This window comes from Schistocerca americana, chromosome 1 (assembly GCF_021461395.2).
Source record: "Schistocerca americana isolate TAMUIC-IGC-003095 chromosome 1, iqSchAmer2.1, whole genome shotgun sequence".
Lineage (NCBI taxonomy): Eukaryota > Metazoa > Arthropoda > Insecta > Orthoptera > Acrididae > Schistocerca > Schistocerca americana.
In genome coordinates, this window is record NC_060119.1 from 1,165,026,949 (window position 1) to 1,165,041,906 (window position 14,958).

A 14,958-nucleotide genomic window follows, 5' to 3' on the forward strand; every position below is an offset into this window, starting at 1 on the left:
TACCGGGAATCGAACCCGGATCCTTCCACACCGAAGACAGCGACTCTAACCACTCCCCTGTCGAGATTATAGAAGAAAAACTCCGAACTACTGAGTGTAAAAAAATGTGTGTTAACCAGCCACGTCGTCAACAGCAAACGCGAAGAATTTCAGTTTCATGTGAATAGCAAAACAGGAATGAAACCTGTTTTAATTCTCTGGCATCCTTTGCTACATTGTATACCAGCTTCTTGTAGAATGAAATGCAAAGTGTTTCCTTCCTGCACGAGCAGCAAGTCTCTACACAAGCCACTTACCTCTGTGACGGCCGAGAGATGTTGCAGAGAAAAATTCGATCGGTGCATTTCTCTCGGCACCTCTCCGCGTCACACTGACGTACACTGCACCGACAAGCAAAAACTGTGTTTTAGAATCAAGCATTTCATCTGCCCGAATGAACAGAGACAAGTCCGTCAGCAGGTCGTTTGTCGAGCTCGATGAAATTTCCCTCAGAGTCGTTGTCACCAAATTAATAAAGATGGAACCAAAAGCGATAGGCGCTGCGCGGAGGCCGCAGCAGCAGTAGTAATAGAAGTAAAAGTGTCTACGGTACCTTTTTACCGTCTAGCTCGTGCGTGCCTTGGGCTAAAACCTTATCTACGCTAGCCGGGTCGGCGAACGTGATAAACCCGAAGCCCCTATAAGACAACATAAGAAAATTTTACTAACAAGAAGGAAAACAGACATCTACTTGCGTAGGCAGACAACAGCTAGACAAGAATACACAGTAAAACTGTAAATCTAAGGCTGGTAAAAGGACAGAGAGAGACAGACAGAGAGAGAGAGAGAGAGAGAGAGAGACAGACAAAGACAGAAAGCAGAGAATGAAGGAGAAGGCACACAGCGCTTGCAGCAAATTAATTTCATAAACAGCAAAAAATCGGCGTCCTCTCGGCGTTTCAGCCGGCCGTGCTGCTCCAAATTAGTTTCACTGATCCGACTGCAGGTCAAAACCAGTGACGGGTGCGTTACAACCGTTTCCTCTATTATTCAGCGCATGCAACAGCAATGTTAATAAGTGAGAAGCTATATGCCAACAGTGAGCAGCGTACTGAATTTTACATCTCATGGCAGATTAAAACGTCGCAACGGACATTTGTGTCCAGCTGATTCGTGAACTGTAACTGTACAATGAATACGGTACGACTGATGTCCTTCACTTCGCACCAGGAATTTTTCCTCTCTACTACTTCGTACTTTTATGAAGACTCATGGGTGTAAAAAGAGGGAAGATGGTTCGTAACACCTCAAAACTTCAGACGAATTAACACAAGATACTACCGCGGTAAAGAATACCAATTTAGCTCATTTATTTCAGCTAAAAATCTCTGCATTTAATGGTACGATTTTTCCATCACTCCTCTTCACAAGATAATATTTCATAAAACATGAAAGAAGCCGGCCGCGGTGGCCGAGCTGTTCTAGACGCTTCAGTCCGGAACCGCGCGACTGCTACGGACGCAGGTTCGAATCCTACCTCGGGCATGGATGTGTGGTTCAAAATGGCTCTGAGCACTATGGGACTTAACTGCTGTGGTCATCAGTCCCCTAGAACTTAGAACTACTTAAACCTAACTAACCTAAGGACATCACACACATCCGTGCCCGAGGCAGGATTCGAACCTGCGACCGTAGCGGTCACGCGGTTCCAGACTGAAGCGCCTTTAACCACAAGGCCACACCGGCCGGCCATGGATGTGTGTGATGTCCTTAGGTTGGTTAGGTTTAAGTAGTTCTACGTTCTAGGGGACTGATGACCTAAGATGTTAAGTCCCACAGTTCTCAGAGCCATTTGAGCCATTCGAAAGAAGAGTGTACATAATGAAGGAAGTCACTTACATGACTACCATTCAGTTACTTAGTTGCTCCGCCGTGTTCACTTTACTCCAAATAGGATATCAACAGTGGACAACATACGAGGGCTATTTTCTTTTTCAAGGTCTGATCAGTGGCGAAATGGAAACCACAATAAAAATCAAAAATTTTTCATTTGCAACATTTAGCTACACCCTCCAACTACTTTGCCCATACAGTGATAAGCCAAAACTTTATGACCATTGCCCATAACGACGTTGGATCCCGTCTGGTGGCATTTCAGGCACGTGACGCAATAACGAAAAAATGTAAGCGGAACACACACGGACGGGGGATCACTCTAGCGAAGATATAGCTGCTAATGGGGAAATCCATTGAAATAAGCGAATTTGACAAAGCGCAGATTATTATTATGCAGAGCCTGTGAAAGCGTATCTTGAAAACGGCGAAGCTGGTCGAATGTCCACGTGCTACTGTCGTGAGCATGTACGAAAAGTGATGAAACGTCAATGGAACTACGAACAGGCGCTGAACTATTGGACGTCCTCAATCATTCATAGAACGTGGAGTTCGAAGCCTTAGCTCTGTAAAGTAGGATAGGTGCTGATCTGTGGCTTCTCTCGCTATGGTCGCAAGTTCTAATCCTGCCTCGGGCATGGATGTGTGTGATGTCCTTAGGTTAGTTAGGTTTCAGTAGTTCTAAGTTCTAGGGGACTGATGACCTCAGATGTTAAGTCTCATAGTGCTCAGTGCCATTAGAAACCATTTGAGCTTCTCTGCCGAAAGGGCACAGTGCTGGTGCATGCACAAGTGTTTAGGAGCGCACCGTACATCGTACATTGTTGAACATGGAGCTCCGCAGCCGACCACCCCTGCGTGTTTGCATGTTGATGAAACGACATCGTCAATTAAGATTACAGTGGGCACGGGACCATCGGGATTCGACGGTCGATGAAGAGAAACGTGTCGGCTCTCAGAGTGAAACATTTTTGCTACAGTGGGTCGACGGCGTCTCCACAAACGCCGTCATCGAGGTGAGCGGCGGATCGGAACGTGCAGCGCGCCACGAACGCAGGGCTGGTGGGACCAGTATTATGCTGTGGGAGACATTCTCTTGCGCTTACATGGGACATATGGTAGTAATCGAAGACATGATGACAGCTGTGAACCACCTGCATCCCGTCATGCTTCTTGTCTTTCCCCACGGCGATGTCATCTTCCAGCAGTGTTCAAATGGTCCAAATGGCTCTGAGCACTATGGGACTCAACTGCTGTGGTCATAAGTCCCCTATAACTTAGAACTACTTAAACCTAACTAACCTAAGGACATCACTCACATCCATGCCCGAGGCAGGATTCGAACCCGCGACCGTAGCGGTCGTGCGGTTCCAGACTGTAGCGCCTTTAACCGCTCGGCTACTCCGGCCGGCCTTTCAGCAGTGTCTCGGAGCCAAAACCGTGCTACTGTGGTTTGAGGAGCATTATAGTGAACTCACATTGATGTCTCGGCGACCAAATTCGCCTGCTTTAAATCCTCTGGGACCCATTTGGGTCGCTATTGGGCGCCATCACCGCGTACACAAATCAGCGACCCGTTACTTATGCGAAATACAACATCTGTGAGTAGACATCTGATGTCACATACTTATACACCTACCAACAAACTGTCAGGTCCTTGACACCAGAATCAATGATGTATTTCGTCCCATAGCCGTACAAACAAGTTGTTAAGCAGGTGGTCATAATGTTTTGGCTCGTCACTGCAGTCGCCGCTCTGGCTTAGACATTTGTCATAGCATTATACTAACTTTCCAGTACACAGTGTCATGGAAGGTAGTGGCCCGTGCTTTCTGCAGATTATCTACGCTGTTCTACTGTGCCAAAATGCTGTCCTCGTAACCAGCTGCCGGCCGGTGTGGCCGTGCAGTTCTAGGCGCTTCAGTCTGGAACCACGTGACCGCTACGGTCGCAGGTTCGAATCCTGCCTTGGGCATGGACGTGTGTGATGTCCTTAGGTTAGTTAGGTTTAAGTAGTTCTAAGTTCTAGGGCACTGATGACCACAGATGTTAAGTCCCATAGTGCTCAGAGCCGTTTGAACCGTAACCAGCTGTTCATGTGAGCAAATAGATTAAAGTCGTGGGGAACCAATTCCGGGTTGTATGGTGGGTGATCAAACACATCCCATAAAAAACGCTGCAGGAGCGTTTATTTTTTTGCAGCTGCAATGTGGGGCTGAGCATCGTCATGAAGAAGAACAATGTCTGATGACAACATTTATCTTCAATTGCTCTGAACTGCCTTGTTAGATGACTTTCTCGAATCGCCTGATCGCTTACCTCCCTGACCGTCGGCCCCCTGTAACTAAGTGGTCAGCGCGACAGAATGTCAATCCTCATGGCCCGGGTTCGATTCCCGGCTGGGCCGGAGATTTTCTCCTCTCAGGGACTGGGTGTTGTGTTGCCCTAATCATCATCATTTCATCCCCATCGATGCTCAAGTCGCCGAAGTGGCGTCAAATCGAAAGACTTGCACCCGGAGAACGATCTACCCGACTGGCGACCCTAGTCACACGACCTCTGACCGTCTGCGCCATGAACGTCTGTACGTCCTGCTTGAAAGTACCGCGACTATCGCCGGACTTCGCTGTCAAACATGGCAGTTATGTTATGTGAGACGCACGAGACCAAGCGGCATCCCTTAGCATGAAGACATCGAAAGACAGTACGCATTTTCACGAGCTCACTGTGCGCTTAGTACTGAAAAGTGCGATGCGACGCGATCTACGGTCATACTAGGGACATTGACCAACGCGTCTGCGAAAAACTACAATATGGTTTTTGCTGTGGTTTTAAATTCGCAGTCGATCGGACCATTGAAAAAAAAAGTCCTTGTATCAGAAAAATAGCCCTGCAAAACAAATTTATCCGAATAAGATGGGAATCGGTAGATGTGGATCGGTTCATCTCTGCCCCCTATGCTAGCGGTTATCCGGCTCGGCACTGATTGATAGAATTACGGAAAGTCCTCCAGAGAGATAATGTGGCAGATAGGGTCCATCTCACACTTTAGGTACTCAACATCCCGAGTAGATTGAACGGCCCTGCCCATAATGCGTCAAACTTCCTGAGATCTGGAGAGATCCAGCGACCTTGCTGTCCAAGGTAGGGTTTGGCAAGCACGAAAACAAACAGTAGAAACATTTGCCATGTTCGGGCGAGCACTATCCGCTGAAATGTAAGACCAGGATGACTTGCCATGAAGGGAAACAAACGGGAGCGTAGAATATTGTCGACTTACCGTTCTTCTGTGAGGTTGCGGCCTATGACAACCAAAGGGATCCCTGGAATGAAAAGAAATGGTACCCCGCCGTAGGCGGGCGACACTCAGGATGGTACCCCACACTTGTCCATGACATCTCCAGACACAACTGCGGCCTGGAATCTGATCGAGTCGAGTATATTTGTCTTCAGTCATGAATACTGCTTCGAAATGAGCCCCGTTGACATGTCTGGATACGTCATCGAGAGCGGTAGGGTACCAACCTCACTGTTATCCGCCGTACGGCCCGAAAACCTAGAGTCATGGTCTGGGGTGCCAATTCTTTTCATAGAAGGACGCCTTTAGTTGTGATCCGCGGCACTCTCACAGCGCAGCGATACGTCGACGGTATTTTACGCCCAGTTTTCTTGCCATTCATGGCAAGGCAACCTGGGGTTATATTTCAACAAGATAATGCCCGCTCGCACACGGCGAGAGTTTCCACTGCTTATCTTGGTGCTTACCAAAACCTAACTTGGGCGGAAAGATCTCCGGATCTCTGCCCAGCTCAGAACTCTTGGAGCGTTATGGGCAGGGATTTCCAACCAGCTCTGGATGTTGGCGAGCTAACGCTCCAATTGGACGGAATCTCGCATGACTTCCCTCAGGAGTGTGTGCAACAACTATGTCAATCAATGCCATTCTGAATAACAACTTGCATAAGGGCCAGAGGTGATCCAACATTTTATAGACTTGTTCAATTTGTGAAGCTCTTTCCCTTCAGTAAATCATCCAATTTTTCTGAAATTGAAATCATTTGCTTTGCTGCAGATATACGCCGCATCTAGCGATTTCCGGTCCATTCGGATAATTTCTTCGCGTTGCCAGTTTTACTTTGCCGAGCCGGTAGCAGTAGGACTCACATTGAGAAACTCAGCCAGAGATGGCTAACTGACGAAATAAAGTCAGTTGCTAAGGTAACGATACAATGACGTGTCCCTCTGTTCAAAAATGGCTCTAAGCACTATGGGACTTACCATCTGAGGTCATCAGTTCCCTAGACTTAGAACTACTTACACCTAGCTAAGCTAAGGATATCACACACATCCATGCCCGAGGCAGGATTCGAACCTGCGACCGGAGCAGTCCCTCTGTCTGCATCTACATTTTGTAAGTATGGTTTATATTCTGTGATGTACCAGTATTAGTTTTATGACTTCCTGCTCCGTTCGCGAATAGCGAATGAGAAGAAAAACTGTCGGTAGCTCTTCTCTTCCCAAATTTTATGCTCGTTGTCATTACGCGAGATACGAGCTCGAGGAAGTAAAATATTTCTTGACTCTTGTCAGGAATGTGCAACGTCAGAACTTTGAAAGCGATGTTTTCTGCAATGCAAGGATCTTTCCTCATAAATAATTCTGACTCCCTTTCTGCAACGAAATAATATTTTACTCTTAGGTATGTCACCAGCGATATCTTAATCTGCCATGAGATTTTCAACCAACTTACCACTTTAAACAGTACTGCTCGGCATCGATTCTGCTGTAAGGAAACAGTTTTAAAATGTGCAAGTGATAAAAGTGATAAATCTACAACTCCATCTGTAAATGAAGATTAGTGAAACAATGCTATACTGAGAAGAGGTCAACACTGCAATAATTCATACACATTTGCCTTTACACTAGATTCTAAAAACAATGCCTTATTCACTTTCAGTCACAATAACAAGAAATCTAATTAAAGTATTTTTTCGGTATTAATTATGCCATCTCTTAATTTTCTGTGATGGCAGATAGGTCGAACATTGTCAAAGCATCTTAATGTTTAGTCAATTACTTATTCATCCGTTTCATTGGGTATAATCACTATATTAAGGATCTTCTAGTTATCCCTCACATCGGGCGAGATACCTTAAATTTTACCAAGAGAAACGTATATATGGTTCGTAGCAATTAATAGAGATACATCAGAGCATATAACTGATTTATATTTTAATAAACGTATTAAATATTCAGAATTCAACAGTAAGAAATAAAGAGGAAAAGAGAACGAAAGTAACAGAAAAAAATGAAAGGAGGTACAACGTGTGAAGTAAAGCTTCACATACAATTATTTTAAGAAACAAACCTATATTTTTCCATTTTTCTCACTATGTAAATGCATAATTTCCTAATATAATGTCACATGTTATTCCGAAATCAAATGCTCATAGCACAGAACGGTTTGACCAACCTCCTGTACTATAATGTGGGCAAAAACTTTAAGCTGTGCTCGGACCTAAGGTTGGTCTGAAGACTGCAGCGCTTTGCTAGATAGAGAGGTGATATGCTCTTGTGTTCCTCTAACCTTTAAAATGGCTTACAAATTCAGTTGCGGGGAAGAATGCAGTTTAAAGTGAACTCCCAACGTCGATGCTCGTTGAGTTTTTCACAAACACAAATCATTGTCAGCGGCTGAAAAAAATTGATGTGTGGCAGAGATGATGCTAGAAAGGACTCAGGATTGGGTTCCGGTCCTTTAGGTTTTTAATCTGACACCATTTAGCTATCATGCCACACCCTAGTGGACGGAAAATCATTAAGAGGGGAAGAATCGAGTGTCATGTGAATGACAACGGTACAGGTAAGCTATAATTTGAGGAGAGATATGTCGGGTTCTATTAGTGTGCAGCTTTGTATTATTTAACGTAAGCAGTGTAAATAATATTCAGCGTCTGATAGCAACATACACACAGAATTAAGGGAGTTGCGTTCTACCTAATTATATAAACACCAGATCTTCTTAAAGGCCAAACACGTTCCAGCACATCTGTCTCTACGTAAGTTTCATATTTTATATTTTACTACGTGTCTCAGTGGTCAGCGTGTCTGGCCGCAGTGTGGTGGACTCGCGTTCGATTCCTGGTACTGGCGTAGATTTGTCCTTGGTGGAGGGACTACAGTGGGGTGTACTCTGCCTCATGAGGCTAACTGGGGAGTTATTTGAAAGAGAATGCCGGCAATGGCTGTGGGAGTAGCGTGATGACTTCGCGACCCTCCGTACTGCATCCAATGAAACTACTGGTGGAGAATGACAAGGCGTTCGGTCGCTCCCTACAGGATTGTTCCATCAGAACGCGGGATTTTGCGTTTTTGCTGGGTTTTACTGAGGGTTTGGTCTCCAGAAGAACACATTTTGTAGAACCTTGTAGGGACAAATATCAGAATAAAACATGACTCATGATGTTGACAAAGATATGGTGAAACATATTTGGACAGTGAGAAGATTAGTTGTTTGTATAACTAGACGGAAACCACGCCCCTTAATTTAGTCTGGAAACACCGCTATTGTTGGAATGTAAAGAACTAAAAGATGCTGACGTCCGTACAGAATCAAATTTAGGTACATGACACAATCAACGCTGGCGTTGAAAGATCAGAACAGTCTCGAATTTGGGTAAACAAGTCAAACAATTAACGTCCTATACACATATTACAGCACTGTGTTTTTCTGTTTGTATGTGAAGCATAATCTCACGAACGACTGTGAAGATTTTGATACGGTTTTTCCTAAAAGGTGGACTGATTCACGAGGAAGGTTTGTGTGTATAATTTATTACCGCTACGCCAGACGAATCGTCTGGTCGTAGACACTTAGTGCTACCAGCACGAAGCCAGGGAAGTCACTAGTTCCATTATAATTATTATCAATCGTCTGCATTAGGCTGTGCTCACACGAACAAGGGGACACAGACTAGACATCTGGCCTCACGAGAGACAGCGCGTGGCCACACGGGACGAACTGGTTAACGTGAATTGCGCTCTCCAGGGACCGTTGTTGGCTTTATTTGGCAGTTTTCTTATGAAAATGGACGCGCGTGAAATAGCTGGGTTAACTCTGTTAGCCATTTTCGAAGAAGAGCGGAGAAAAAGCAGGTTCTGGATTCTTCGATGTTTTGAACAGTAAATTGTTGGTAGAGGATAACTACATAACGTTGTACAGCAGTGTGAAATAGGTCTACGCACTAGAAGATGTTATTCGTTAACTCAAATGAAGTTTCATTTTCAGCATTAACTTGAATGTAGTTAAGATACAGAGGGTAATGTCAGTTTGCGCGTGCGTAATATCCATATTCTTGGTGTTGCATTGCCTACGGACACTCTGAAATAACGTACTTCACCACATGGATTTCAAGATCGAGATCCGTTTCGTAATTGCATTCGAAAGGAAGAGACGAGCAATTCGAAGCAGCTCACCATCATTGAAAAAGATACTGACCGGAAAACATGAGCCCGTCCATAAACACAGAGACAGGTATCCTCTGGCGTTCCCAAATATCAAATACGATTGAAATTGGAAATTTGTGGTAAGATCTTATGGGACGAAACAGTAGAGGTCATCGGTACTTAAGCTTGCACACTACTTAATCTCACTTAAACTAACTTATGCTAAAGACAACACACACACACACACACACACACCCATACCCGAGGGAGGACTCGAACCTCCGACTGGGGGAGCCGCACGAACCGTGACAAGACGCGAGTCGGGCGATTCTTTTTTCTCACAGTCAGATATGATATTTTGAGTTGATAGTCGTGTCACACATTATACCGTCTGCACTACAGGCACGTCTTTTTTTTTCAAATAACTCTCAGGCACAAGAAGGTGCTAGCACTTACGAAAACCACATTGTTTCAGCGCGAACGAAGATGCTACGTGCAAGAGAGGAGATAAGACACAAAAATAGTATTGAAACTTTCTGGCAGATTAAAACTGTGTGCCGGGCAGAGACTCGAGATCGGGACCTTTGCCTTTCGCGTGCAAGTTCTCTCCAATTACAGCACTCAGCGTCACTCCCGAACCGATCGACGTTCCCATACTGCTAGTTCACTTTCAATTCCTTGCCCGATTTTCTTTCTTGATATCTTTGAATCCCGAATCCTGGGTCTGACCCTTTGAATGAAGTACTGTATCACATATGATAACATCAACAAACACACACACAACAATGCTAACGAAATACACATCTTTCATACACAGCACTAACTAAACACTACTGTAACATTACGCACAATACGCGATTCAACGTCACATATCCATTTTTTTTCGCAGAGATTGGCTTACATTAGATAATCTTTGCATTAGATAACCTATGCTGTTTGCGCCAAGCAGAATTTTTGAAGGCTCCAATTAATCTTTGCGACTGAGGCACGACAGTGATAAATACAATAATCATCCATAATGTAATAACGTAGCGTAGTGGTTAGTTCAGAAACCTCAATTCTAGAAGGTCGTAAGTTCAAGTATCAACTGCAGTGAAATTTATTATTTTAACAAATCTAATCAAAAGAGTTTAACTGTTATTTTATTCAATTAACTGGTTTGAATGTAATTTTTTTTATTTCTCGTACTTTGTCGCGCCATTTTCACCATCGTATTGACTTCTTTATTCCCTCTTATTTTTATTCCCATCCTTCTTTTTTCGTCGGCAATGTGCTCGTGTCTCCTGTAGTCTGCAACCAAGTGCCAAGCAGAACTGCTCATCGACTGGTAACACTGCAGCCCGTTTATCCAGTGTGAGGCTAGTTTCAGATAACCAGTTACAACGAGAAATTACAGTTTGCTTTTACCTCTGAAACTGGAATTTATCTGCCTTGAGTTTGCTCGTCGAGTTTAGCCTTAAGCGCCGCGAATAAAGGAATGGCGATTTCAGTTCTGCCGCTGATTGTTGATTGCCGTTTGTTCAGATGCACTGCACATAACGAGGTTGTGGTTAGGTTAGAACAAGAGAGTTTAAATTTAGAGCTACAAAATGTGTCGTCTGTCGCAGTTCATTCACTGGTCACTTAAAATCTGTTGTCGACAAAGCATCTCGCATTTCCGTCATACCTCGCGGCAGCCGCTACCAATATTGCTCCGCGTTACACATTACTGTTTGTTATCTCGAGGGACGAGAGGCGTGCGACAAGTGCTATGAGGGAGAGCAGGCGTAATTGTCTTATCACATGCGTGGCAACCCAGCGTATGCGACCTCTTTCAATGATTTCTTTGATCACCAGTATGGGGCTCATCCCTCTTCTCTGTTACCTCCTGAAGTTCGCTTTCGGCTCTTGCTCCAGGAGATTAACTTCACGCTCCCTGCAACTTTCACGGTGGGTGTGAACCCTTCACCACCTTGGCTTCGTGCGACAGCCCGTGTTCACCTTGGCTTTCATTCGCTTCCTAAGGACATTACCCCAGCCTCGCTCTATCGCCTTCAGTTTCACGAATTTTGCACGGAACTTCGCGATAGTACCTTCGTGTACACTGATGGCTCTCGGACTGACCGTGCTGTCGGGTGTGTCTTCGTCATTGGCGCCCACGTTTCACGGTATCGGCTTCCGGCATACTGCTCAGTATTTACAGCCGAGCTCTTCGCCCTGTATCAGGCCGCGGAGTACGTCCGGCAACACATGCTTTTCAATTGTGTCATCAACCCAGACTCTCTCAGCGCCGTTCAAAGCCTCTGCGCGCTGTACACCGTCCATCCATTGGTGCAACGGGTCCAGGAAAACTGTCACTTGCTCACTCTTGATGGAGCCACTGTGATGTTTATGTGGGTCCCTAGTCATGTCTGGCAGGAATCGAGGCTGCTGACGCTGCTGCCAAGGCTGCAGTCCTCGTACCTCAGATCGCCACTGGTCCTCCCTACATGGGAACAACATCCGGGTTGTTAAGCCTCTCCCAGCGGCTTGAACGACCTCCTCTTGGGCCTCCCGCCGCGAGGAGGTCATTTTAACTAGGCTGCGTATTGGGCACTGTCTTTTTTAGCCGTCGCCATTTGTTCAGTGGTGCTTCCGCACCACTCTGTGTAGATTGCTCTCAACTTTTAATCGTCTGCCATTTCCTGACGGAAAACCCGTTTGGGTTTGCCGGCTGAGTTATCGGCCATTTTAGCGAACGACGCGCGAGCTGTCAACCGCGTCATAGCAATACGGCGGAGGCCATTTAATTTTTAGTTCTGGACCACCGCATCTCTATGACGTATTTTATAGACCTTTCTCCACGTCCCTATTTTTTGCTGTCTTATCTTCCGGCGTTTGGGACTGACGTATAGTCGGTCTTAACTCTTCTCTTTGTCTTCGTGTTCTACAGTTTTGACATGGGCGTACGGCCCCTGATTTTTTTCGCCCCCTAAAAGAAAACAAACATGCTGTGGACGTTATTACGTGTATAAGCAGAAAGTGACTGTTCATCGTAGTGAGCGTAAATCAGTTGGTTACTCGATGGACTTTAAGAGAGTATTGTATTATTGATTTTTTGTGATTGAGCCAGTGGCTCACTCTTGTTGCTTTAAGATATTGTTACTCCTTTTATGTGAATGATCTGTTACGAATGTTATTGTATAAGGCATTATTCAGACATACGCCTGAGTAGTTTGGTCGTCTTGTGGGCAGCTGATGTTATAGTTCTGGTGACAGCCGTATTGGTAGATCAAGGTTCAGTTAGAGGTCATATTTACTGATCCTAGACAAGATTGAGGATACCTGGGCATCGTAAGTTTTACATTTATTATTGCTGGTTATGGCCGAGAAGTAGACATTGTAAGTTGTTATATTTCTGCACACTAGTCAGTTATAGGGCAAAACTGAATTTATTCTGTATCTGAATTTTTTCCGTTATTGTTTAGGGAAAATTGTGCTATTTTTGTTTTGGTCCTACTTAAATTTCTTTCGGGCTATGAGAACACATACATTCTAAGAAAAGAAAAAAAGGAAAAGAAATACGCACCAAGAAGAAATTATTCGAATTGGACGGAAATCGGTAGATGTGATGTACAAGTGTAGAGAAATGATTACAATATCAGAAAAATTGAATGATTTATTCCAGTGAGAGAGCTTCATAAATTGAACAAGTCACAAACGCCTTGGTCCGCTTCTGGCCCTTTTGCAATCAGTTATTCGGCATGGCATTGACTGTTGGATGTTCTCCCCATCGATATAATGCCAAATTCTGTCCAATGGGAGCGTTAGATCGTCAAAATGCCGTGGCGAGCTGATGGGAAGGCCCTCTCAACGTTCTCAGTTGAGGAGAGATCCGAACCACCTTGCTTGGTTTGACAACCAGTAGAAACTCCCGTCGTTTGCGGCTTGGCGTTAACGTGCTGCCGCGCGGGATTAGCCGAGCGGTCTCAGACGCTGCAGTCATGGACTATGCGGCTGGTCCCGGCGGAGGTTCGAGTCCTCCCTCGGGCATGGGTGTGTGTGTTTGTCCTTAGGATAATTTAGGTTAATTAGTATGTAAGCTTAGGGACTGATGACCTTAGCAGTTAAGTCCCAAAAGATTTCACACCATTTGATTTTTGAACATTATCTTGCTGAAATGTAATCCCATGAATGGTAAAAAAACACGACGTAGAATGTCGTCGACGTACCGCAGTGTTGAAAGGGTGTGGCAGATGACAACCAAACGGGTCCTGATTGAGATGAAATGACATCGCAGACAATCACTACTGGCTGTCGGGCCGTGTGGACGGAGGCAGGAAGGTTGGTGTCTCACCGCTGCCTGGGGCGGCTCCAGTCACGACTTCGGCCTGGAATGCTATTGACTCGAAGGTGAGTCCGCTTCGAACTGAGCCCCGATCACCCATTCGGATAATTCCCTCATGGTGCGTCGTTTATTTTTTATCTTTCAGTGTGTTTTGCTTTATTATAAGTGGTTTACCATTTTGTTATTTGAAGTCTCGGTGCTTCATAAAAGAAGCGTTGAACTGAGTCCCGCGTCTGTACAACACCCAGTCTGAACTCCATTCCACATAAATTCCATAGTTCAAATAACTGGGATAGTACACAGAGATTGCGATGGGTTGAACACATATTTAATCATAATTCACTTATTGAAATTGTCATATCCCTGTTTTACAGGTTGACGCAAAAAGAAGGCATGGCTTTGACTTGCAACAGCGGTGGGAGTGGAATTGGTCGTCTGAGGGACCTGTTGTGTAGGTTTGAGCGTCAGGTATCAGTCCCAAGGGCACAGTGGACCGTGCATCATAACATTTTTGCTGTTGAAAATTTCTTCAAAAGTAATGACTCTGTGCTCACAGTCCAACGACTGTTCTGTACACACTTCAGTGTTCCGCGAAATGGTTCGATACTTGATCGCAACACAATATTGCGTTGGTTTGCCTATTTTCGCACAAAACGAAGCAGACGTCGCCTGGGCGTCCTCGCACGGTGCGAACGCAGGAAAATGTAAGCGCAACTGTTCTTCAAAATCCTCGCCGCTCCACCAGGCGGCGAGGTCGAACTCTGAACTTGTCTCGTTCGCTCGCTGCAGCGCTTCCTGATCGATGAGTTACATTTCCATCCTTACAAAATTACGATCGTGCAGGAGATTCACGACCCTGATTATGGTGAATGGGGACAGATAGATGAGAGGATGCTTGATGTTCTTGCTGCTGATGTTGTGTTGAAGATGAGCGATGAAGCGGACTTTCACTTAGGCGATTATGTTAGAAACCAAAACTGTTGATACTAGCAACAGCAAACCGACAGGAAGAGCATCAAAAACCACTGCACAGTGTAAAAGTGACAGTGTGGCGTGGAGGGTTCAAGGCGGGAATCATTGGGCCTTAGTTTTTGAAGAAGGTGGTGTTAGTGTAGCAGTGAATGCTGCACGTTATGTTGCAATGCTAGGCAGTTTCGTGCGGCCACAACTGGACACTATAGGGATAAACATGGCAGACTTGTGGTTCCGACAAGATGGAGCCACAGCTCACACAGTTCATCGAGAAATGTTCCCCCAGCACGTAATCTCACGTTTCGTATCAACTGGCCAGCGCGTTTGCCTGATTTCTTGTTTGTGACTTCTTCTTATGACCT

At 45.1% G+C, this 14,958-nt stretch overlaps 1 protein-coding gene across 1 annotated transcript in view; it reads right to left on the bottom strand.

The window, feature by feature from the left end:
• Positions 1 to 14,958, bottom strand: part of LOC124619568 (RNA-binding protein Musashi homolog Rbp6) — a 1,335,315-nt gene that overhangs the window by 1,120,380 nt on the left and 199,977 nt on the right. Inside the window, exon 2 of the mRNA XM_047146061.1 lies at positions 593 to 677. Coding sequence (XP_047002017.1) covers positions 593 to 677 — 85 coding nt within the window. The remainder of the gene's footprint in view (positions 1 to 592; positions 678 to 14,958) is intronic.